A 25,812-nucleotide genomic window follows, 5' to 3' on the forward strand; every position below is an offset into this window, starting at 1 on the left:
GTGGGTGGGGGAGTGGGTGGGGGAGTGGGTGGGGGAGCGTGTGGGGGACTTTTGGGATAGCATTGGAAATGTAAATGAAATAAATACCCAATTTAAAAAAGAACATTAAAAAAAGAACGGTGCTAGGTGAGAAGTCATGTTTGAGCTACTTTCATAAAACTAGGTACCATAAAATTTGAAAAGAAAGAAACAGAATCCATTTCCCAAGCAATAAAGTGAAAAACTGAGTCTTAATCTAAGTCTATGAGATAAATGAAGAAATAAATCTCTTTAGAACCACAAGCCAGTCTTCATATAAGTTTGAATCATGAGTAAATATCACTTTGGTAACCACAATACTCTAGGAGGGACTAGTTTAAGGAGTTATCAGTCTCATAGTGTCCTCAGTGTCAAACTGTCAGATGCAAATACAAACTAATGTATGAAAATTTAGGCCCCAAAGACATACAGTGTTTCAATGGACCTAACACACATTTACACACACACACACACACACACACACACACATGTACACACACACACGTACACAGAGAGACAGACAGACAGACAGAGAGACACAGAGGGGAGACTGAGATATTCAGTCACATAAACACACACAGACAAGAACACAGAAATACATGTATACATAAATATACACACAAATAAACAAAAATATACAGAAGCACACAGAGTCAAATACATGTATAATCACACATATACACACACATATAGACACCCACATACAAGCACACATGAATATCTAGAAATATGTCACTATAAACTAGAGATAGAAAACCAGAAATCAGAAAGAATCAAATCTTGAAATACATTACCTATATGATTATTAGATTCTTTATGTAAACTTAATATGAAATAAGAGGAAATCAAAGTTATGCAAATTATATAATAATAAAATAAGTCGCTGAAGTGATTATAACCCTTAATTTCTGGAAGAGGCATAGCCTTACCATTAAAAACTCAATGGACAGGTTGAATGCCAGACACATGTGGCTGAAAAGATGGTGATTTTCAAGCTTGAACTAAGAATCCCAAAATAAGGACTTAAACTATGAAAAACAAAAGAGAAGGCATACAGCTTAAGGTGATACGGTTAAGTACACACATAGTTTAGGTTCTGGGGAGATAATAGAGGGTCGGCATTTCAAAACATTTCTAGAATCGATCAAAGTCAGGAAATCTCAGACTCATGTAGTCTAACATACCAATGTCCAAAAGACAGGTTAAATCCAACACTGGAGAAACAGAAAATATTATCTATGAGATAAAACAGAAAGTTGACTTTTTAACAGTGCAAATGAACTTAAAATGTGTGTGCCACTCACCCATCAGTGAGAATAACTTCACATAGTTAGTATTCGACAATTATGAGAACAAAGCCTATACAACAAAGAGGCTTAATGGAGAAAATAATGGTAAGCTGAGTATCTAGCCATCACTCATCATTATCGAGGTGTCTGAGGAGCCTGACTGCCTGTTACCACATCAAAGATGTACACCAACCTTCCATTTCTTGCCCCCAACATCTCTCTCCAAAGCAGAGAGGCACATAATGTGTATGAAACAGAAATTTCAACAAGGGCCAATATACACATAATGCCGGAAAAAAACACTAGAACTATTTAAACCTTTTATTTTTTAAGTCAGAATAAGAAGCATTTGTGAATGTTATGTGGATTTAGAGTTATAGATGCTATCAAATATGTACATCTGTTAGGCCTTCTAAGTGCTCTTAAAATTACAAATACCCAGACTACATTTGATCTCCTAAGTTAGAAACTCCAGAAAAGGCATCTTCAATTTTAAAAGTTCCCTAGGTGATTCAATGGAATTCCAGTTTGATTGTTCTCTGAGTTCTCTGTGATGTTATTACCTTCAGTCCTAGGAAAGCTGACATTTTCAAATCAAACTGCCTTGATGAAACCTGATGGAGGCTGGAGTACTATACATCCCACCAGTATCATATAAGAGTTCTCTTTGTCTACATAATACAGACATTTCTGAAAAAAAAAATTGCACAAAACATAGCAGTTGATCTATGATATAACCCAGCTATACTTCTCCTGAATACTTATCTGAACGACTCCAAGTCAAGTCAACAGAAAGAATGAGGAAAATGTGATTAATATATACAATGGAATGTTTTATTCTTCCAAAAAGAAGGATGTAGTCATGTCATTTTGGGAAAAAGAAATACAACAATATTATTTTGACAACAATATTAAGTGAATTAAAACAGTCATTGCAAACTGATATATGTTTGCTGTGATTTGTGCTTCTTAGATTTTTATATAATCAGATAAAGTCATATGGAGATATATGCTAATAGAAATGAAATAGTCTAGGGGAACGAAGATGTTAGGGGAGGAGGGGGCCAGAAACACAGGATCCAAACATTTGTTCATGATCTCTGAGGGAAAGGTCATATTAGGAGGGGAAAAAAGAAAGTGAATGAAGAGAGATATGTGTAAGGCCAATTAGTTACTATATTCCTAGCATATTTGATTAATTCCAAAGAAAACGTCTGTCAGAAACAAAACGATTCATTTCAGTAAAATGTTTACAACAGTGGAGTGGCAGCACAGGTGAGCCCTTAAGTATATTTTTGGATTGTGTTAGCAATAAGAATTTGGACTGAGGCAAGACAAAATGTAAATTTAGAAATAATATTTTCATTTTTTATTCCCTCCTGTCTCTATTAAACATTGGCTGTGACAGCAGAACCTTTCCAACATTCTGTTTGTTTGAATTGGACCTATGGAAACAGTGTTAGACAATTTATTCTTCAAACTTTGCCCTGCTCTCAAAATCCAAACGTGTACCCTTATGGATTCTTTCAAGAATAACAGGTCAGCCTAGTTAGCATCTTAGGTCTCAAGTCATTAAGCTACATCCACAGCCATGAACAGGTTAAGACCCCACTGTTCAATTTCTGGAAAGTAGTGGGACACTGGATAAGCCAGACCAGCAAGGGGAAACATTCTTCAATTTTGAATTACTTTGCTTCTCTCTTTAAGTAAACATATCTGTTTACTTCATAGAGTCATGTTTTCAGTGATAGATACTTGATGAAGACAAATCCAGTGGTCTTTCTTTTATCATAACAACCTTTGTGTTTTTATTTGAAAAGGAAAAAGATACATTTAGTGTAAATAGCAGATTCTCCTTATGTTAAATACTATAAATATTTGGTAAGTAGAAATTCTAAATTTTATAAAAGAGAGAAATTTTTAATAAACTTATGAAAATAGGTCTTGTATTTTCTTTAACATCTGTGGGGGCCTCTTTATCCCGGTAGCATTAGGCATATTATGCTTCCAGCTGCAAGCAAATTAGAAAAAGTTCTACGGCCTCAAATCTTCAAGTAAGTCCTCTCCATCATTTGTAATATTCTGAGACTGACAAATTAAAGGACCACATCAAACACTATTTTAACTAATTGCTTACAGCAGTTGTTGTCTAAAGAAAACTAGCAGGACTCTACCACATATGGTCACTCAGTATTTACATTAATACTATACTTATACTAATAAGTCAAGCTGAGTTTCTAAAACAACTATTAGTAACAATTCCAGCTTCTTCCAGGGCATATTTTGATGATCAGAATTTAGACTAATTTACAGTCATAGGTGAAGGTGGGGTAATAGTATTCATGCATTAGATTACTATGCCCTTAAAATTAATTTTCTTTAGCTGAAAATAATTTCTGTCACCTACTCTACCATTATTCTATCATATGTTAATTCTGCCCTTCAAATCTGTGTTAAGTCATCATATAAAGGGTATTTTAGGAAAACTGTCCTCTTTACATACTTACTCGCTTCTAAGAAATAGGATTTTAAAGTTAGTATACAGTTAAAACTGTGTTTCAGCTCTGGAAATGTATTGTCACAAGAATTATGATTTGTGAAACATTACGTTTTACATACACACACAGACAGACACACATTGTGAAGACAGCTCTTAGGAGGAGACACTCCTTCTGCGGCATTTACTAATCAAGAGAACCTACACACACTTCCTGGCATTTCTGAGCTTCCTTATTTACATATTTATCAAAAGTGGAAATCACCGTCATCACATTTTATATACCATACATCTTATATGCAGTGGATGAGGTAATTAGTATAAATGCGATTCAGTGCTGTACAAACCTTACGTGTTGTTATGCTTTGTCTGTATGAAAGCTCTCAAGGGCTCATGACTTTGATACTTGTCTCCCAGTCTGTCTGCTTCCTAACCCACTAACACATGAACAACTTTCACCGCCAAAGCACCTAGCTTCCCCAAAACGAGAGACTATACTTTCATGAGTCAAAATAAAAGATCTTCCTTCCTTAGGTTACTTTCTGTCAGGTGATTTGGTCACACTGAGAATGAGTAACTAATTCAGATATCTAACAGTCTGGTCACAATGTTTCAGGGGTACAAAAGTCAGGCCCTTTCATGATTTAATCAATAGAATTGTAAAATAAACTAGTCATTTTCTGAATTACATGGCATAATTTAAAGACGTAACTCAAAAATCTACCTTATAGTGAAGTAAACATACCTTTCAGTATATGAAGGAATTGAGCTCTAGACCTTAAAGAAATTTTAGCCAGATGGTGTTTATTATAGTACTATACACAATAGGTAAGATATGAAAACGAAGGCCCATTGATGGACTGATGCATATAGAAGTGTGTAGAAAATTACTGTAGAAAATTCTGTGATATTATTTGAATGGATTTGGAAATCCATGCCATATGGATGAATCTTGAAGAAATTATGTTAGGCAAAATAAGCCAGTCACAGCTGGCTGTCCTGCGTGCACTCACCTGGGGTATCCCGCAGAAGACTGATGGTTAGTAACTGCTGAGGGGAGGAGCGACTTGCTAACTAGTGGACATAAAGTTTCCCTTATCTTACAAAAAGTTCCAATGATGTTCCCACTGTTAGAAATAGTGAATCACCCACACAGATTTGTTAAAGAGAATCTTCTCGACTACTTAGTGGATGAAGGCACAGGCCGCTCTGACAGAGAACCCCAGTTTGATTCCCAGTACCCAGAGGGCAGCTCATGACCACGACCATGTGGCTATAACCAGTAATCACTGGTTAAAACTAATTCCAAGGAACTCACGGCTTTCTTCTGACCTCTGAGGACATTGCACACAGTGGTGTACAGACATAATTGCAGACAAAACACTCATACATATAAATTGAAATAAATCGTGTTAACTGATTTTTACTACAATACGATCAATTCTGTGTTTTTTAGAATGTCTAAACTGCTGTGCTTATCCTGTGATTATAAATAAATTAGAGGTGAATGTGCATCTGGTCAGATGGAATAAATTCTAATGTTCATAAGCACAGAAGTGCATGACTAACAGCATTCAGTTATGTATTACAAAATAGCTTTGAATAAGATTTGAATTTTCTTGAGCAAAACCTGTTTGAGGTGAAAGATTTGCCAAAGAATCTGACCAAATTATTATGTACCATAGTCATACATTGAAATATTATGCTATATGCCAGAAATATGTATAATATATATCAAATAAACTTTAAAACAGGAAAAACTGGATAAAATTAGAGTAAACCTAACTAAAAGGACAGGATCATAGCATGGCCTTAATTCTCACCAAATCTTTATTCCTATCTCTGGACTCCATTCAGTCAAACTCCTGTTGTGCTGCAAACTTACATTCTAACAACTGAGCGAACCAAGCTGAATGTAGGGATTTGATTTTCATAACTTCCAGAAAGAACTAAGGAGTTTCCTCCAGTTATTAAAATGTGGTCATGTGTATACACTATGTAGTAGCTGCTTGTAAGATTGAAACACTTCATCTTGCAGGAAAGTTTCTTAAAACAGAAAGAAAACAACTCAAAATAGTTTTAGAAAGCCCCTGAAACTAACAAAATTCATTAGGTCCCTTCCTCCTCAAGAGTAAATGGAAAAGGCAGCTGAGAGCCATTCTCAATTGAGCCAAGCATCAAAGAAGGCTGAGAGTAGCCTAGCAGCCTAGAGAAAGTCACCTGCATCACTGCCTAGAAGGATATGAGGGTTTGTAACTACTTGCTGGCTCTTTCTGTTTTGTTGGGTTTTTCTTTACCCTTTTGCGAAAAGGACAACTGTTTTTAATACCTTTATTAGAAAATACTGGTATTCCCTTTAGTGGTATTTATCAGCTGTCTTCTATCTTTCAAACTTGAGACTCTCCTAGCATGAAGAGTGATATTTCAGTTACACCCGGGAAACCTTGCTTGTCAAGCTAACACTTGTCTTTGGATAAATAAGACAAAAAGATACATTAGAGAACACACTGGCAGGCTGACTCTTGGATCTGAAGATCTTTTCTGATCTGATTCTCTCCATCTTTGTTTTCTGTTTACTCCTAATACTCTTATATGAGCTCCTGGCCTCTAATATTCCTGCTATTTAGAGTCTCTCAACTCAAAAGTGCTGCAAATGTTTTCCAGCAGGTACCAAAGAATGGTAATGGCCCAGGTTAGAATCCCAGTGACATTCATAATGATCCAAAACATAAAAGGGCTAACCTCCACTGCAAGAAGCATCTTCAGAGACTCCAGCGTTGTCACCAGCAGCCTGTATTTTTCATGAAGGCTCACAATTAACTGTTTAAACCTACCTCTGCAATACATTTTTACACCGAGCCATATGCACTCAATTTTGAGTTTCATTTATTATAGGGATCTATTCTTTTTGGTTATGGTCACCTCAGTTGGACTTGAACCAGCAAGCAAATACCTCTCAGTGTGTATGAGACCATTTCTAGAAAGATTAAACTAAGGAAAGAAGATCCACCCTGAATGTGCTCGCACCACCCATGAGATAGATGTAGCCCTAGAGTGGATTATCATGAGGAGCTGACCTGAGCACCAGCATCCTTCTTTTCCTGACTGGAGATACAGTGTGAGAAGTCCCTCACTTTCCTACTTGCATCCTTCCCTATTGTGATGGACTACATCCCGCTTCCGTAAGCCAAAACAAGCTCCTCCTTAGGCTGTTTTTGTCAGGTACCTGATCACAATAATGGGAAGAACATTAACAAATACAATTCTTTCTATATGCAACTGCTTCTGAAGGCTCTTTCAATTATGTGTATGGTAAAGAGCAATACAATTAGCAAAATAATTCAGGATTGCTTCTGCTAAGGCAGAGGTTTCTAGTCCATGAATATCTTTGCCTATCAGTACTGTAATTAAAGTAAGAAATGACTGTCAAGCAAATATTTGCTGAATAACATATAATAAGCCCAATCTAACAGCTTAGAGAACCACTTCTCTTTGTTAATCAAATGTGATGTTGAACACGTGCCAGAAAGTACACGCTATAATGCATATTGCACAGGAATCAACCATCCATACCTTCACTAATAGTGGTCTCTCTTCTGTCACTTGCAGAGTCATTCCTGTGGAGTGCAGCCTCTGCATATTGCTGTTATCATGTCTGTCTGAGATACCGCTCTCCAGTTTCCTCAGCCCTTGATCAATACTTAACTTACTGACTTTCTATGAGGAAACTCAAGGTCTTATGCAAACTCAGATTTTTAAAAACAAAATTACAATCAGGTCCCTAGTGGCTTTGCTAAATTGTAAAACAATTATAATTTTTCGCTCATGAAGCCCACTGACTTAGAAGTTGTTACATCCAGGTATTTTTGTTGTTTGTTTGTTTGTTTGTTTTACTCCTGTAACCATTTTTCTTTGTGTTATTACATTATTTTGGGAATAGTGATAATATATCGTACAAATAAAAGGAAAAGTGTTTCTAGTGTGAATGTTCCCAGCCATCACAAGCAAGCCTTGGAGGACTTTTCTGGATTGATCCTAAATTATCATTACCATTTAGTCTAAAGAAGTTGCAACAAGAAGTTCCTATTCTCTAGCTAGAATGAAGATGCTTCCAGCGGGACTTAGGAGATTTACTTACACTGAAAATAATGTAATAACTGGGCTGTGAGATAAAGGAAGACAGCCCAACTGTCAGAGTTGTTTGATTATGATAATGAATTCATGGCTGGTTCACCTAAAATGAATTAATGAAAAATGGAGATACTCCTACCCAGTCCATCGACACACAACCTTTTGTGTTTTCAAGAGAACTCTGTAGCAGTGTGTCTTTCCTCAGGAATAAATGGATAGAATTTATCTAGGGCAGAGCCAGTGAGAACAGAGATTATTATACATTTGATTTACTAAATCTATATGCCTGCTGACCATACTCAGAATGTCTCCTTATAATTGGTTTTTACAATATATTTTGTTACCCAGAAATTGCATAAAGGATTATCTCTGTTAGTTACCATGGGTATGGATGTTAGTACTGTCTATTTTTTACAATACACGAACCATAATTCCTAGGGCAGTGATGAAACAAAGTTTCCATGTGGTTAAATGACTGGTTTCAGGTAACAAAAATCACAAGCTCTGGGTGAGTTTTTAGGTTCTGGGACTTCATTCAGTGTTGGTTTTTCTAGCCACCTGAGTCTATTACTACCTATGTATACAGTAATCATGTCTGATGATACAGTGCAAGCTATTATTAAGGACATTGTAAGTCATTTAAGTATTAGAATTGTTTTAAAAGGATTCTCTTCTCCAGTTCCTCTTACAGAAAAGACAAGCTATACAGGGGTCATAAAAAGGACACACGCTAGCTCAAGAGATGAAGAATTCAGAGTATTAATGGGGGATTAGTCTACAAGAGTCCCTTCCAGGGGTAAGTGACTTAGTTCTCTGAATGTAATCCCAAGTCATGTAGGATGTTAATGATGTAAAAGTGTTCAGAATAACTACCAGAAGAGGGTGACCTCAGCAGTTCTGAATGGTCCACTTGAAACACTAAAAAGGAAAATGAGAAGAATGCAATTAGCCCATCCAAGGGGAACTCCAGCTGAAGAAGGTAAGCATTCCCCAGTACAAAGGCATGCTGATGAGAGGAACAGAACTAAGTTCTGAAACCACCCTTCCCCCACATTTGTTCCAAAAACCTGCTTGTGTTTGCTCTGCAGTCAGGCTTTAACTGTGCTGTGTGTGGATACCAACCAACCAACCAACTAACCAACCAACCAACCAACCAGCCAACCAGCATGCCATACTAGGTAAACCTTTGAGGAAAGTACAAAGGCAAGGATAGAAATACACAAACACTTCAAAAACTTTCCTCACATCCTAATTCAGTGTATAATTAGGAAATAAGCATTTTAATGAATCATATGTCCAGGCTCAATACTGAGAGATAAAATATGATGAATCTTCCATTTCTGTCTTTTGATAGATCAGAATCCAGTTGATTTGGAGAACAAAATCATTTTATGTGTGTTTCCTGAGGCTGTGGGTCATACTAAGGGCATCGGACTAGATCATCCAACTTCCCAGGAAGGTACATCACAGTATGCCAAGTAAATAAAAGATCTCTGATTTCAGAGGTAAGCAGAAGCTGGAGGTATAGGTCAGATGTAGACTGCTGGCCTGGTATGTGTGAAGTCCTGAGTTCATTCCTCAGTAAGACAAAACCTAAATATCAATAACAAAAATAATTACCTCATGTTAATAAAATAAAAGTAACATTCTAGCCTAAATCACTGTTCTCACCCATACACTGAGTTAGTATATTTTCTTAGTAATTTATTATGAAGGCTATTTTCTTTAAGAAGACATTCTTAGGAATTTTCAAAGTTCATCACTAGAACAAGAATCTATGACCAGAAAAAGGGTGTGAAAAAATCTGCTGTCCCTGAGCCTACCTTCTATCATCCTCATCTCTAATCATATGCCCTCTCCTGGGAACTCATCCTGTCTCTGTGATAGTGTCTCAACATAAGCATAAAAATATTCTAATTTATTTTGGTTACTTGTGTGTGTGTGTGTGTGTGTGTGTGTGTGTGTGTGTGTGTATGTGTCTGTGTGTGTGTGTGTGTGTGTGTGTGTGTATGTATGTGATAGAGGTCACCTTTCAGGAGTCAATTCTCTCATTACACCACGATACCAAACTAAGGTCCTCAGGTTTGCACAGCAGAACTATCCCAGGCCCCACTATGTGCTTTCTGCAACAGGTTAGCAGAAATGGACTGAAGTATTGAGAAGTCTCTGCTATGCAGTGAAGCAGAATTAAAGGGGAATGAGGAGAATGCTACACACTGATTTCCTGTGTATATGAAGAAAAAACAAATGGAAAAACAACATTTAATAACACTTAAAAATTAAGGGATCTACCTTTCTTCTCTCGAAAATCACTTTTAAAATACTAAGGTAATACTGTAAATTTTAGGGAAATATTAATGAAAGTAAAGGGCAAAAAAAAAAATCTACACACTTATCACCACCAAGTAATTATTACTCTTAATGCAATAGCATTATTATTAACTAATATATTTATTCCTTCTTAAAGTTTGGGCAGAAGTCATAAACCTCAAAATATAAATCTCAGAAAAATAACTGTCTACTATAAGGATCAGTTTTCCAAAATAACAAGCTCTAAAGCAAATGTAAAAAGGATATAAAGAGAATAGCGGCCACTTGTTATTCAATAGCCACCTATACAAGTTGTCTGAGCAGCAGTTCAGACACTAACTCAAGGGTAGGAAAGCACTGGAGTTCCATCCACCTCGTACATAGCACCCCTTTTAGAGACATCTATCGGCAGACCTCTGTACTTGTAAAGATTTCACTTACCCCCAGACAGTGATGTGCATCATTTTTATGTGGTCTCAAGTTTCAACACACAATGTGACCCACATAGCTCTGTTACCTAAAAGCACATCCCTATATGGTGTGTTACAAGTTGTGTGTGTGTGTGTGTGTGTGTGTGTATATCAAATGCCTCTGCATTCACACATGCAAGAATGCACTTGAACACTTGTTGGAGTCTCTTTGGCCTTTTTTATTCCCAGAGCTGACAAACTTTTCCTGAGTCAAAAGAGTCAACTGGAACTTAAATTTTATTGTGAGTTCCATTGCTATTGGTTTTGTTTTTGTTTTTGTTTTTGTTTTTGTTTTTGTTTTTGTTTTGGGGGGGAGAAAAGGGTGGTCAGTTCTACTAATGTCCCTTAATTCCTGGGAAGTATGAGATGGAAATTTAGTACCAGAAGCCCAGAGCAGAACTAAGAAAGCCTTGAGAAGAATCATCTTGGCTGTAGATGAACAGCATATCTTGTGTGTAACGAAGAGAAGCAGCTAGCTGATCTAGCCTTCAAGGAGGAGAGTGAACACCCCATGGAGAAGTGAGCTACCTTTCGTCAAAAGCTCATGTGGTGCCAAAAATAGGAACACACGTATCCACAAGAGGAGTTCCATGCCTGAAGAGTAGGAAAGGACAAAGTAGGCGACAGCAGACTTATTGTGTCCTTTGGTAAGTATCTTTGAAAACATTTCCTCTTTACCATTTTGAAGATTTATAATGGCATTGTTTCTGCTTTAATGAACTCCATGCTGGTCTCTGAAAATTGTTATCTCAAAATGTTTCAAACTCCTCAATGTTGGTGTTTTAATTTTTTTTTAAAGGCAACTCAATTTTAAAAAGGGAGGGCACACTAGGAACTCCAAGTCCTGCCAATTTTTTCTTGCTGCCAAGTCCTATTAGTATAAATGAACGGTTTATTTTAAGAAATGCCTGATAAATGAGTCCACACAATCAGTAATGAGGGGACTGTCAGCAAAGGAGAATCATTTCCAAAATTCACTTGGCATCGAGGAGCTAACGCCTTGTAAGCTCACACTGGGTTATGTGGCCCTAGCCCCTGTGGATGCCATAAATCTCCCCCTCTCAGAGAACAGAGGAGTCACTGATAAGTAGAGCTGCTAAGTTTCTCTGTGTCCACTTACAGCTCTTGAAAACTGAAACCAAAGCATGGCCATCTTCAAACTTACCTCCTCATTAGTTTCTACTCTAATTCAAGGAGTTTGTTTTATAGTTTTTCAACTTTTCCCAGGAAAAACTATTAAAGACTTTGGAGAATCATGGTGAAAGTTTTCAGAAATTAAAAACAAAGCCAGTCTCAGCCAAAATAGAACAGAGCATGATATGACCAGGGCAAGTTATAGAGTTTCACAACCTATAGGACCTACACACCTGCCCAGCTTCTTTACAGGTTCCATAAAACCTGCACACTTGCCCAGCACCTGTCCATATCCCATAGGACTGATGTGTTCATCTAGTTCCTATCTACAGCTTAAAGGACCACACCGATCCTGTCCACAGCTTGCAGGACCTATAAACACACCCAATTCCTATCCTCATCCCCATGAGGCTTTCTGCTTATGCTGCAAATCACTGTTCATCCCCAACATTAAGATATGGGATAAAGAAAACTAATAGATGGGCAGCTGAATAGTGAGATGTGATGATGCCAGTGAGCAGCCTGCACAGAGTTCCTCTGTGGCTCTGTGGGATAGAGTAACCCAATCATGTGGCACTCAAATTTTTATAATAAAAGAACAACATGTAAAATGTGATACTGGAAGTTAAAGAATAACGTCCCCCTTCCCCACAACTCGAATGGAGAACTGGCCCGTCTTAGAACTGTGTCTGATGGGAGGGAAAATGATGTTCTTTTATGGCAGCAAACAGAGGCCAAGCTATTGTGGGAATGCAAACTTTCAAACTTGGAGTTTCTTATCAGTGACGCCTCTCTGTGTTCTGTAGCATTACAAAAGTTAATGTGCAAATAAACTAAACAATTTCCTTTAGTCCTTGCCCACCTTCCATCTTCCTTGGCCCACTAATAAATAGTGTGCGATGAGTTTCTACTGCTTCTGCCACAGAGCCATTTGCCAATCACAGTCTGAAAGACATCCACTTAGTTTTGGCAGCATCTGTGTAATGTTTCTGGTGACCTGGCATTGCTGAGACTCCAAGTGGGAGACAAAAGTGTTTCATACAATTTACACTACTCATATTTTGTATTTAATATGTTTAAACATGAGGATCAGAGTTCAGCGTTTAATGCAATGCAGTATGTACACAAGCTGACTAAATTACAGATGAGCAGAAGAGATGCTGCTCCAATCTTATAGCGAGAGGAAAGATACCAGCTCTTCTTAGGAAATATTTACACATTACAAGCATTCTTCCCATTATTAATAAGCAAATTTTTCATGGATCCTTGGGGACTATGAAAGAAACTGATGGCTATTTTGCAGATGAGGAAACGGTGTCCTAAAAAGAAGCTAGGTGAATTTCTTACCGACCAGTTTATCAACAGAGCCAGAACAAGCTCCACTCAGTGCAAGCTCCTGTTACTCCCCCATCAATCTGCCTGATTTTTTTCCCTACGATCTCTGCTCACAATGGTACTACCCACTCTATACTGGGGAGTTTGGTCTGTGTACATAATAACAGTCCTAAGACGCCTGCATCAGAACTGAAAAGGCTGGATAAATAGACTGTGATATAGTCTTTATCTGTGTTCAGTAAAAATCATATAGGAGTCTGGTAACATGGCTTAGTGGAGTGGATACAGTACTTGCTCTGCAAACATGAAGACCTGAGTTCAGATCCTCTTGTACATACAGTATTATACATAACGAGCCAGGCTTAGAGTCACATTTCTAGAACCCTAGCACCAGCTCGTGCAGTGACTCGTGTCCCAGGGACTTGTTAGCCAGTTAAAAAAAGAACTGTCCACATCTCAGAGGAAGATAGAGTGTTCTGGACCCCACACATAACATACACCACCCAGCCAGACCAAAAAAAAAAAAAATGGCAAGAGATTTCAAAAGTGCCATCTTACCAGAAGTACACTAACCTTTAGCATACTATCTCACAAAATATTTCAAATTTGATATCAAGTACAGGTCTGATCCCAAGGGACTGTTAAAAATTCATCTCATCAGCAGGATAGGCAGAGGAACAGGAAATGCAGAATTTATATCTATAATGCAATGGCAATATAAAGGTAGCTCTATAACGCAATTGAAGTTTCTCAGCCTGGAAACCTGTAATCCACTGGGTTACTTTCTGATAATTTCTAGAGATAATTTTACTCTCATCTCATTTTGGGGTGACAAGAGAACAGTCCAAATCATTCAATCATGATAGCAAATAGTAATAATTATAGGAACATTTAATGTTTCTGAAATGATTCTATTTCTGTCAAATGAAAATAGTTGTAAATCTTAAAAGTCATAGGTAGAATTCCTAAACATTAATTTTGTTCTTAGTCTTTTGGAGCCAGCTTTAGAAATGGCCATTGTATTGCTTTAACACCCTCAAGTAAGTTAAGGAGACTCTGTGGTCCTAATCCCAGGCTTACTGATCATGTTCTCACACCTCCACAGGTAATGGAAGCCCCAGAAAACAAAGAGACTAGGAAAGGCAACTACGATTTTGGCAACTCCTGGGAACAGCTGATTAAACTGACAGCATCCTGACTCCAGCAGAGTAAAACTCTGGACTTGTGTATGTGTGATGTTATGGTCCGTCTTTGCACAATGAGTTGTTCTCGGGTCCTTTCTACAGAACTGAGAACCGGAATAAACAGCCCCTGAACTTATTAACTGGGGCCACTTCAGCAGGTAGGTGGTAGTTAACAGGGTTGGGTGGCCATTAAGGATAGAGACTGTGCTATATTTATGAAGTGGTAGTGACTCCAAATGCACCGAGGAAGCCAGATAGTAAAGGAAGGGGCAAGTATGGCTACAGCACCAGATTACAAGACCGATATGTCAAGGCCATGCTGCAGCTCAGCACTGTTCTCAGTGAAGCTGGTCATTCAGCTTCTCCCGCACAAAAACTTTGAATAATTCTTCCTTCACGTGAGGCAATTTAAGTGCATGTCTGTTTCTTGTAACCAAGAGAGCCTCAAGAGAACAAAGGCCCCCAAAGAAATGATTAAAGAGCTTCTGGCCTAGTCCAATCCTTGTTTCCAGTCCTAGGCAGGCCCTGCTTCCTTAAAACCACCAGCAACAGCCAGGCCTCTGAGAAGAGAGTAACTCCTAGTAAGGCTAAGGTACATTACAGAACTTTCAACGATTTCCTTAAACATTACCATGAAGGATCACAGCAAGTACAAAGAATCATGGTTAGTACCACTCACTCTTGTAATAAGGGTAGCAAAAAAGAACTGATAAAAAGCACTGTCCTAGGAACTTAACAGAAATGTGGCCACTCACTAGGGATTTAACACCAATTTTCTTGAACACAACAGGAATGTGCTAACCCAATCCCGATGTTCGTGGAAAAGATGAGTGCTCCCATCTGGCCTGGCCTTCCATTCTGCACCTTTTAGTTTCTGCTAACAAGGAAGTGGGACTAAGTGGCTGTCCCCATAGGGTCATATCTGGGCCAGGCTGATGACATACCTCTCCATATGAAGTTCAGTGAGAACTTGTCTACGAGGGAAAGTACATTATCTATTATCCTTGTGGCTGTGTTTTTTTTTTTTTTTAATTCAAACCTTCATTTCTTTCCAAAAATATTTTTATAGATAAAATTATATTTATCAGTCATAGAGCATGGGAGAATGTCAGAACCTTTCATTGCAATGTACCTTTTCATTAAAACTTCAAGGTGTTCCCGGAAAAGGAAAAAAAATCAACATATTTTGTTTATTACATGATTCATTATTTTATGGATGACAAATTGATTTTTTTTTTCCTGCCCACAATCTCCAGAAGATTGTTAGAGTCTTGTGCCAACCAGAGTCTCTAAAATCAAGTGGCATACAGGTCTGATGGGAAAGAGCTTGGGTTGATTAGCACTGTCCGCCACAGTTAGGACAAGGAAATTAGCTAGAATTCTTTAGTCACCACCTTTAAATCTATATACAAGTGCTTTTTAGAGTGCTACATGTTTAAATTGAGGACAAAGTGAACTGACCTGAAATATTCCTTTCAAATAGAGGTGCTTAAATTTAAAATAAAATAATATAGAGAAAGTAAATCTAATATAAAATCTGTGACCTCTAAGTTCCACAAGGTCTGGTAATTTGCACCAGAAAAAAAAAATCTGAAAAAATTTAAAAAGAAAATCGAGGAGGGCATGTTTTTCCTGTGGTGGGGAGGGACTATATTTGGGGCACAGAAAAGCAACCAGTAAGTTATGTGATGTAACCTATAAAGCATAGCTCCTTAAAGGACAAATTTTGTATTTATTTCCATGTAAATAAACTGGCTGTTCCTGCTGAGCAAGTATGCAGATTGCTTTATTTTTTTCAAATCTTGACAGCTGAGAAACCAAGATAGATTATAAAGGATTCACTAATTCAAAGACCCAGCAGGAATGAGTAGGCCCTGGGCTTGTCAAATAGCAGCTGATGGATATAGTAATTCCCCTGGTTTGATCATTATAGAACACCGGCATTTGAACATCATATTATCTCTTTGTGTTCCATAACTATTTACTGTATCACATGTCCATTAAGATAAAGTAACACTTTAAAATTGAAAGGCTTTGAAGGTCTGTCTTGTTGCCCCCACCCAACTCCCCATGGACTTCACAGTGGTAGAACAGGGCAGGTACTAGATAGACACTTCACTGTAAGTTGAAAATGCCTTACCAGGAGTAAGCAAAAATTTGTGATAAGGACAGCCTCCAGTAAGAAGCCCAGAGATTATTTGTCAGGGGAAGGCAATATGCTTATGTCTCAATAGAACAAATAGCGCATGAGGCAACTTTGGAAATAGGTATGGAAATAAAATAAGAGTGTGGAAGTTGAATCATTTACTTAGATTCAGAATATGTCTGGAGAGCCTCCCTCTAATTCATGATGACTTGGCTTTATGCTACAGCTTCTTTAAGTTAATTTAGAAGACTATACCTGTACTGATTTATATCTACTTCCATGGAAAGAGATGAAATAATTCACTTACATTATATTGAAGCCAGAGATAGTGTAATATGGTGAGATTGACTTCTAAAAGGTATACGGGATGGCCAGTTAAACCAGACCAATTTTTTCTCCTAGAAAAACCACAGTAGGTGTTTTAAATCATTTTAAATTCAGACTCTCATCAGTTACAACAGTTATTCTGTCATAGTAGATGTGTGAACTCAACAATTCCCTTTAGCAGTTTAAATCTTAACTCTTAAATCTGTAAAGTATACAACAAACACCTACCTAGCAAGGTAGAGGAAACTAAGCACCTTATACAAAGTGTGCCTCAGAACATAGGAGTGTGTTAGCTGGTGATTACTGATATACCTATATAACTAGAGGTATACAGATATAATATAATATAACATAATATAAATGTATAGAGCATATATATATATATATGGTATGAAATTATATATGGCATAATATATAACCCTATATACAGATATAGTGTTGTCAACTAGGTATGCTTTTGGAAATGTGGAAAACACATCTTCCCGTCAAAAAACAAACTGTGCTTTCACCTCCTACCTAAACCTTCTGTATAAGCCTGTGACCAAGGACAAAGTAAACAAACTATTTTTTTGTAATTTCTGTAATATGGGTAGATCAAGGCCATTTAACTTATTTTGAGCACAGTTCTTCACTGACCCTTAAAGATAGTCAGTGTGATGGTACTGTCAAAGGTTTTCATTGCAGAATGTTCAGGCATGTGTTTTACCGGTATTATTTAATACTTCTTTTTGTCCCTTACCAAAAAAAAAAAAAAAAAAACCTAGTAGTAGCAGATATGATAAGTGCAAACGTATCAAATGTTACTGTAAGCCGTATGCTGGAGATTGGTTCTAATGGTTTGATTCAATCGGGAATCTGCATGTCCAGATGCTGAAGGTCCTTGTCTCCAATTGGATTTTGATCGATCAATAAAGACGCCAATGGCCAATGGTTGAGCATAGAGCAGGACACTTAGAGTTGTTCAGGTAGGATGCAAAGGGGAATGCAGAATCGCCAGGACTAGGGGAAGAAGGATGGCCACTATATGGGAGATAAAGTCAACCAGCCACCTGAAATTTCGGGTAAGTGGCCACTAGCCATTTTCCTGATTGGGTCTGAGGTAGCAAGGGAAGGTTTAGGAGTGCTCATCCTTTGAGGTAGCCAAGGCATTTAAAAATAAGCTAGCGTGTGTGTGTGTGTGTGTGTGTGTGTGTGTCTTTCATTAATATATCTGCCAGGAACACAGATATGTATAGCCAAAACTCACCACTACAGCCATATGCTGATAGATCATTCCTTTCTTCCAGAGACTGTGATGGGGGGTAATAAATTCTAGGCTACCTGGATACCACAGAACAATCTCTCTGTGGCTCTGAATCCAAAACACTACCAAGGTGGGGTGTGTATGGGTGAGGTTACTTTGACATACAATTCCCAGGAACAAGAATTTAATTCCATGGGTGAGTTTTCAGTCATCATTTTGTTTTTTTATTTAGAAGTTATGGATCCTTTGAAACCTGTCCCATTTAAATTAAACATTACTTACAGAACACAACAATGTCCACCAAATTCATCATCAGCCAAGACTCATCATTCTTTATATTCAAACCAAATCTCTTTGGTTTTTTTTTTTTTTTTCCTTTTAGCAAAAATGTTTCCATTGTTACGTTATACAGGTGTGGTATTTTAGGTAGTTTGAAAGAGTGAAAATGTGAGAAAAGCCTATATATTATAAAATTCCTAATTCCTTTCAAAGTTTTTTTTTAACTTCTACATAAATGTCATCACCAAAATGTAATCGCAATCCTAGAAGACTCAATTCCTTTGCCCTACAGGTTCCTATATAGCATCTAAAGATTAAATAGAAGGAAACTACACAAGCTGTAATCATCCCAGCCCCCAACTGAATACTGAGAAAGTAACAAATTAATTTATTGGTAAACAAACATCTGTAAATGTTACAGAACTGATCAATAATTACAAAGGTAAAATGGCAGGCAAATATACACTATTCTACCGATTGTCCTCTTCTACATAAATTATAGCACTACAGTGTTTCCTGCCAGGGTCAAAACCAGTCTACGGGCAATAAATGTTGGAGTACCAGTAGATATATTACTTTTCAGAATTGTTTATTTTCCTCTTCCCTGTAGAGAAATGGTAGTTTAACCCTTTTTAAAATAGAAAAAAAAAAAAAAAGACTGACTTGCAAAATGCTGATATAATCACAAGCTTACACAATTGCCAGTGAATCTTAAGCTAAGAAAAGAAATAATATAGCAACCAAAAGATTTAGCTTCCCTGAGAATTGGGCAGTATTGTGCAATGCTAACATCTGATGAAGTGCCTTTTGCCCTCACACCAGTTGTTTAAGACATTTCTGTATAAAACAGATTTATACCATCCATTTTCATTAATTTCCTGTTTCTCTGTCCATTCACTAAGCAAGCATTTGGAGGTCTCAGCCATCAATGGCGAGTGTTAAGAACTGACCTAGGAAGTGAAGACTCCTCTGGGAGCAATTTGATTAGTTAATACTAGTTCTGAGCCTCCTGTGTGACTGTGTGCGCCTCCTTATGACTATTCACATTCAGGAATGAATTACTTGACCTTAACTTTCTCCACAGGGGTACATACCTTAATTTTCCACACAAATTTTCAAATGGAATTACAGAAACACTTCACTTATTTAGAGCTCAGCTATTTACAAAAAGCTGGAACACATGCAAAAAGTATCTTTGCAGGCAAAGTGATGGCCTAAAATACCATGAGCTTTCCCTACCAGTGAGCTGCTAATCATCTAAAGCAATTGCCCCATGGTTTAAAAACAGTTCTTGTCACTATCCCAATACTGTTTCAGCTGATTGGACAATAAGAGAAATGTATGATAAATTAGAAAGAGGCATTAAAAGAGAAAATGCACTGAAAGTGTAAAAATAACTAATCAAAAACATGTAGATGTAGGACCCTTAGGCCTCCGGTCCATAAGGACATCACATAAAAGTATAAAACAAATAGTAATATTCATAATAATTTTACTAATTTTTTATCGGTTGGTAAGTAGCAAACATATTTTATAAAGGAGACTTGCAAAAATCCCATAGATGAAAAATATTTCAACATGATTAACTCTTGTGTAAATGATGATGATCTATCCATCACCTATGATGCTGTAGGACAACAGCCACAGCGTTAGGTAATGAAATATTTACTAGCTCAAACTTGTTAATCTTCATGCAAGAAAGACAAAAGATGAGAAGAAGGAGAAAGAGAGAACTGGAGGAGGAGGAGAAGGTGGTGGTGGTGGTGGTGGTGGTGGCAGTGGTGGTAATGGTGGTTGTCTTAGTTAGGGTTTTACTGCTGTGAACAGACACCATGACCAAGGCAAGTCTTATAAAAAAAACAACATTTAATTGGGACTGGCTTACAGGTTCAGAGGTTCAGTCCATTATCATCAAGGTTGGAGCATGGCAGCATCCAGGCTGTCATGGTGCAGGAGGAGCTGAGAGTTCTGAGTTTTCATCCAAAGGTTGCTAGTGGAAGACTGACTTCCAGGCAACTAGGGTGAGGATCTTATACCCACACCCACAGTGACACACCCATTCCAACCATGTCACACCTATTCCAACAAGGCCACACCTTCAGATGGTGCCACTCCCTAGTCCAAGGATATATAAACCATCACAGTGGTAGTGGAAGAAGAGAAACAAGAGGAGGAGGACGAAGTAAAAGAGGAGAAGGAGCAGGAAAAGGAGGAAGGAGCAGGAGGAGAAGGAAGAAGAGGAGGAAACACCAGAAAGCTATTGTTCTTCAGAGAAGACAAACTTTGATGTGTAAACTATAGGAACTTAGAACGCAGTCTGAGTTGGTGCAGAATCTCACCTGGTAGCCAGAAAGATATAGAAGCCAAGCTACAGGAAAAATGTAACTCTTTTCCCTCCTGACTTTGCTTTGGGGAGTGAGGAAGGGAGATAAGTGGAAAAGTACATGCTATTATTAGAGTTACTTGCTGACGCTGACTTTGACAGATTCTTTAGGAGCCAAAGGGTTACTATGAAGAGTTGTGCTTGAGCAGACAGATCAAGACAGCCACTGGCAGGCTGAGTGGTCCCCCTTGTTTTCAAAAGCAAGTTGAAAGTTCCTTTACAAAGTGTATATCCTCTAATGATTTTTGAAGTAGGAAATGACTATAAACATGACAGGGTCACTTGTAGAGGCTTCCCATAAAATAACATGAAAGGATGGCCTCTCAATTTTCTGTGCTCATTCATTCATACTTACTGTAATACATAATTATTTTAGAACAATTTCTCTTCTTTAATAGATCATAAAGTTTTAAGAATATCATCTTTTTCTTAGTTTACTCCCTTTCAGGACTTACTCATTTAGTAGCTATGGTAAGTAATTGTTAATTATCTAAACTTATACACACCATGCCAGGCATGGTGGCGCATGCCTTTAATCCCAGCACTCAGGAGGCAGAGGCAGATGGATTTTTGAATTTGAGGACAGCCTGGTCTACAAAGGAAAACTGATGACCACATTCAACCCCTCCACCACCTAGACACTGAATATCCTTTTCTATGATCTATCTGGTTGAGTTCATCTGATACTCGCCTTCATGAAACACCTCCGATCTCCATATCTAATCCAGGCCTCACATTTAGTTTGCCTGCACAGTCTAGCCACTGGCCACCTTTGCCTGTTCCATCCCCCCTCCCCCATTTCTAATCTAACACCAGCATGCTTTCCGCTGCCTCCCCCCACCCCCCCAAACTACATCACATTTAACCTCTGTATCCAGCCAGATCTTGCACATGCTTTGCCAGGCTCTAGATCTATTTGATCATTCTTTCCACAACACTTCTGAATGCCTAAATCTACTCCAAAATTTCAGGCTTGAACCAGCACACATCCTGCACACCAGCCCAGTTCCCTATGTCTACGTAACTTAATTGCAACTGAGCCATATTTAATATTTAGGTCCAATTAAGCTCTAAAATTCTTTGATCTGGTACTAACTATCTCTGTCCACATGAGACAACAGGATTAACAAAATAATACACATACCCAGATCTCATTGAAAAAATGCAAACACATGAAAGATCAAGGCATTATCCCTCCTGATTAAAATTCACCAGTCTTATAGAAATGTTTATCAATGAGAATTACCTAGATGAACCATAGGATAGAGGATGATTTAAAAAAAAAAAAAGTTTATGAACTTTACCAAAGAATTCAAGTAGTTTAAAGAAGACATTAATGGAAAGGTCAATAAACTTAAGGAGAATGAACTAAAGGAGAAGAAAACACACATATAAGGCTGATAGATATGATTGTGACAATGCAGTATTTTAAAACAGAATTCAATAGATTTGAAACACAGAAAAGAACTCAAGGTGAATTGAAGATAGGGTTAAAAAACTTCAATAACCCAAATAGAAAGTTCCATGGATAGAATTTACTACTAAATAGAAATGAATAAATGAATGAATGAGTCCATCAAAACTCAAAGTAGACTGAATCCATTAGAATTCAAAGCTAACATAGAGGATCAAGAAGAAATGAGCAAAGAATATAGACAAACTCAAGGAAAGAACATACAAAATACACGGAACATCATGGAAAGACCAAACCTTTAAACTACAGGAATTGATGAAGGAGAAGAAGGTCATGGAAATGGCATAAACCAAGTCAACAAGATCATAGAAGAAAGCTTCCCAAACTAAGAAAATAGATACCCAAACAGATACAAGTAGCACACAGAACACCAAGGAGACAAGACTAGAAAAGAAACCCACTGCTACATATCATAGTTAAATACTAAATATACAGAACAGAGAAATAATATGAGAAAGCTGCAAGAGAAGAACCACAAGTCAACATATAAAAGAAAACTCATCAGAATAATAGCTGATTTCTCAATAGAAATTCTGAAAGTCATGAAATACCTGAATCAATGCCCAAGTCCTAAATGACTACAGGCAAATATAGGAAGCAATATTTCAGGATGAGAAGAGGAAAGACCATAGCCAAGAGATTTTACAAAGAAAACTAAGGTATAATTAACCATGGTTCCAGATACATATGTAGCAGAGGGTGACCTTTTCTGACATCAGTGGGAGGGGAAGCCCTTGATCCTGTGGAGGCTTGATGTCCCAGAATAGGGAGATGCTAGAGTGGTGAGGCAAGAGTGGGTGAGTGAGTGGAGGAGCACCCTCATAGGGGCAAAGGAGAAGGAGGAGAGGAGGATGGAATGGGGTTTTGTGGAGGGGTAACCAGAAAGGAGGATGTCATTTGAAATGTAAATGAACAAAATGATTAATAAAAAAAAAAGGAAAAAGAGAAAATCAGTGAGAACATAAATAACTTAGTGATACAAATAAAAAACTTAGAAAAGCAAGTCAAATCCAATGGATAGCAAGAAATAATAAAAATTAGAGCTGACAATGAAATAGAATAAAAAAATACCAAGAATAAATTTATCTATGAGCTGACTCTTTAAGAAGGGGATCCATCCCATAATCAGCCACCAAATCCAGACACTATTGCATATGCCAGCAAAATTTTGCTGAAGGGACCCTGATATAGGTGTCTCGTGTGAGGCTATGCCAGTGCCTGGCAAATACAGAAGTGGATGCTCACAGTCATCTATAGAATGGAACACAGGGCCCCCAGTGGAGGAGCTAGAGAAAGTATCCAAGGAGATGAAGGGGTCTGCAACCCTATAGGTGGAACAACAATATGAACTAACCAGTACCCCCAGAGCTTATGTCTCTAGCTGAATATTTAGCAGAAGATGGCCTAGTCGGCCATCATTGGGAAGAGAGGCCCCTAGGTCTTGCAAACTTTATATGCCCCAGTACAGGGGAATGCCAGGGCCAAGAAGCAGGAGTGGGTGGGTAGGGGACCAGGGCAGGGGGAGGGTATAGGGAACTTTCTGGATAGCATTTGAAATGTAAATAAAGAAAATATCTAATTAAATAAAAAAGAAGGTAAACAAAATCAATAGACCCTGGCCCAAGTGATCATAAGCAAAAGAGGGAGAGAATCTAAGCCTTTGATTCAGAAATGAACAGAGAAATGGTATAACAAACACCAGAAAAGTTCCAAATATTTTGAGGGAATTCTTTTAAAACCTATACTTCATTAAGTTGAACAACCTAAAGTAATGCACAAATCTCTAGACTCAATCAAGCCACCAAAATTAAAGCAAAGAAAGTGACTTAAAAGCCCCATAGCCAATGAGGACATTGAGACAATAATAAACAGCCCTTCAACTAAAAAATTCCAGTCCCAGACAGATTTTCTGATTAATTTTACTAGGTTTTCAACAAAGATCCACAACAATCCTTTTTAAACTATTCAACAGAAGATAAACAAAAGGTGGACCTCCAAGCTCCTTCTATGCAGCCAGTATTACACTACTATGAAAACCAGTTAAAGACAGAACAATGACATCAACAAAAACAACAAAAACTCTAGGCCAATATCTGCAATGAGCATACATTGAAAAAGCTTCAATAAAATATGTACAAACTAAATACAGACATATATCAATAAGATTATCTTATTATCTATTATAACTAAGTGGTTTTTGTCCCAGAAGGTAAAGAAGTGATTCAATGTACACAAGTAAATAAGTATAAGTTCACATAAACAGACTTAATGACAAAAAGCACATAACCATCTCACAGATGCAGAAAAGGCTTTCATGATGAAAGTCTTAGAGAAAGGAGGACTAGAGGGAACATAAGTCATATGGAGAAACCCACAACCAACATCATCCTAAGTGGGGAAGTACATGAAGCAATTCCATTGAAGTCATGAAAGAGACAAGGTTATCCACTATTTGGATGGTTTTTAATATTGAAGAACTAGTTGGAAGAAGAAGGAAAGAAAGAAAATTAAAGGGCAGCAAACAGGAGAAGTCAATGTATCCCTATTGGTAGATGACATGATTTTATATTAAAAGGATCCTAAAATTTCCATCAGAGACCTTGCTGAAACTATTAACATGAAACTCAAGAAGAAGGAAGACCAAAGTGGATACTTTGATACTTTTTAGAAGGGGGAACAAAATACCTATGGAAGGAGATACAAAGTTCGGAGATGAGACTGAAGGAAGGACCATCTAGAAACTGCTTCACCTGGGAATCCATCCCATAAACAACCACCAAACCCAGACGCTATTGCAGATGCCAACAAGATTTTGCTGACAGGACCCTGATATAGCTGTCTCCTGTGAGGTTATGCCAGTGCCTGTCAAATACATAAGTGAATGCTCATAGTCATCTATTGGACAGAACACAGGGTCCCCAATGAAGGAGCTAGAGAAAGTACCCAAGGAGCTGAAAGGGTCTGCAGTAACAATATGAACTAACCAGTGCCCCCCAGAGCTCCTTGGGACTAAACCACCAATCAAAGAAAACACATGGTGGGACTCGTGTCTCTAGCTGCATATGTAGCAGAGGATGGCCTGGTCGGTCATCAATGGGAGGAGAGGCCCTTAGTCTTGAGAAGATTCTATGCCCCAGTATAGGGGAATGTCAGGGCCAGGAAGTGGGAGTGGGTGGGTTGGAGAGCAGGGAGAAGGGGGAAGGGGACGGGGGATTTTTGGAGGGGAAACTAGGAAAGGGGATAGCATTTGAAATGTAAAAGAAGAAAATATCTAGTAAAATATACTATAAAAAAGAAACTATTAACATATTCAACAGTATGTCAGGATACAAAAACAACTTGCAAACATCAGTGATTTTTATAGGCACCAACAACAGACATACACAGAAAGAGATCTTGGATACATTCCTATTCACAGCAGCCTCAAAGAAAATAACACATCCAGGAACAACCCTGGCCAGCGAGATGAAAGACCTCTTTGGGGAGGACCCTATTAGAGGCTGTCTTAGTCAGGGTTTCTATTCCTGCACAAACATCATGACCAAGAAGCAAGTTGGGGAGGAAAGGGTTTATTCGGCTTACACTTCCATGC

General features: G+C 37.9%; 1 protein-coding gene across 4 annotated transcripts in view; it reads right to left on the bottom strand.

Annotated features, from left to right (window-relative positions):
* The window catches only part of Sugct (succinyl-CoA:glutarate-CoA transferase), a 778,692-nt gene that overhangs the window by 58,912 nt on the left and 693,968 nt on the right, over positions 1-25,812 (bottom strand). The window contains exon 14 of one of the 4 annotated variants that reach the window (XM_029468350.1): positions 8,809-8,853. The exons of the other annotated variants lie outside the window; for them this stretch is intronic. Within the exon in view, the coding sequence (XP_029324210.1) occupies positions 8,809-8,853 (45 nt within the window). The remainder of the gene's footprint in view (positions 1-8,808; positions 8,854-25,812) is intronic. 4 annotated transcript variants of the gene reach the window in all.

The sequence above is a fragment of the Mus caroli genome, chromosome 13, assembly GCF_900094665.2.
Source record: "Mus caroli chromosome 13, CAROLI_EIJ_v1.1, whole genome shotgun sequence".
Taxonomy (NCBI): Eukaryota; Metazoa; Chordata; class Mammalia; order Rodentia; family Muridae; genus Mus; species Mus caroli.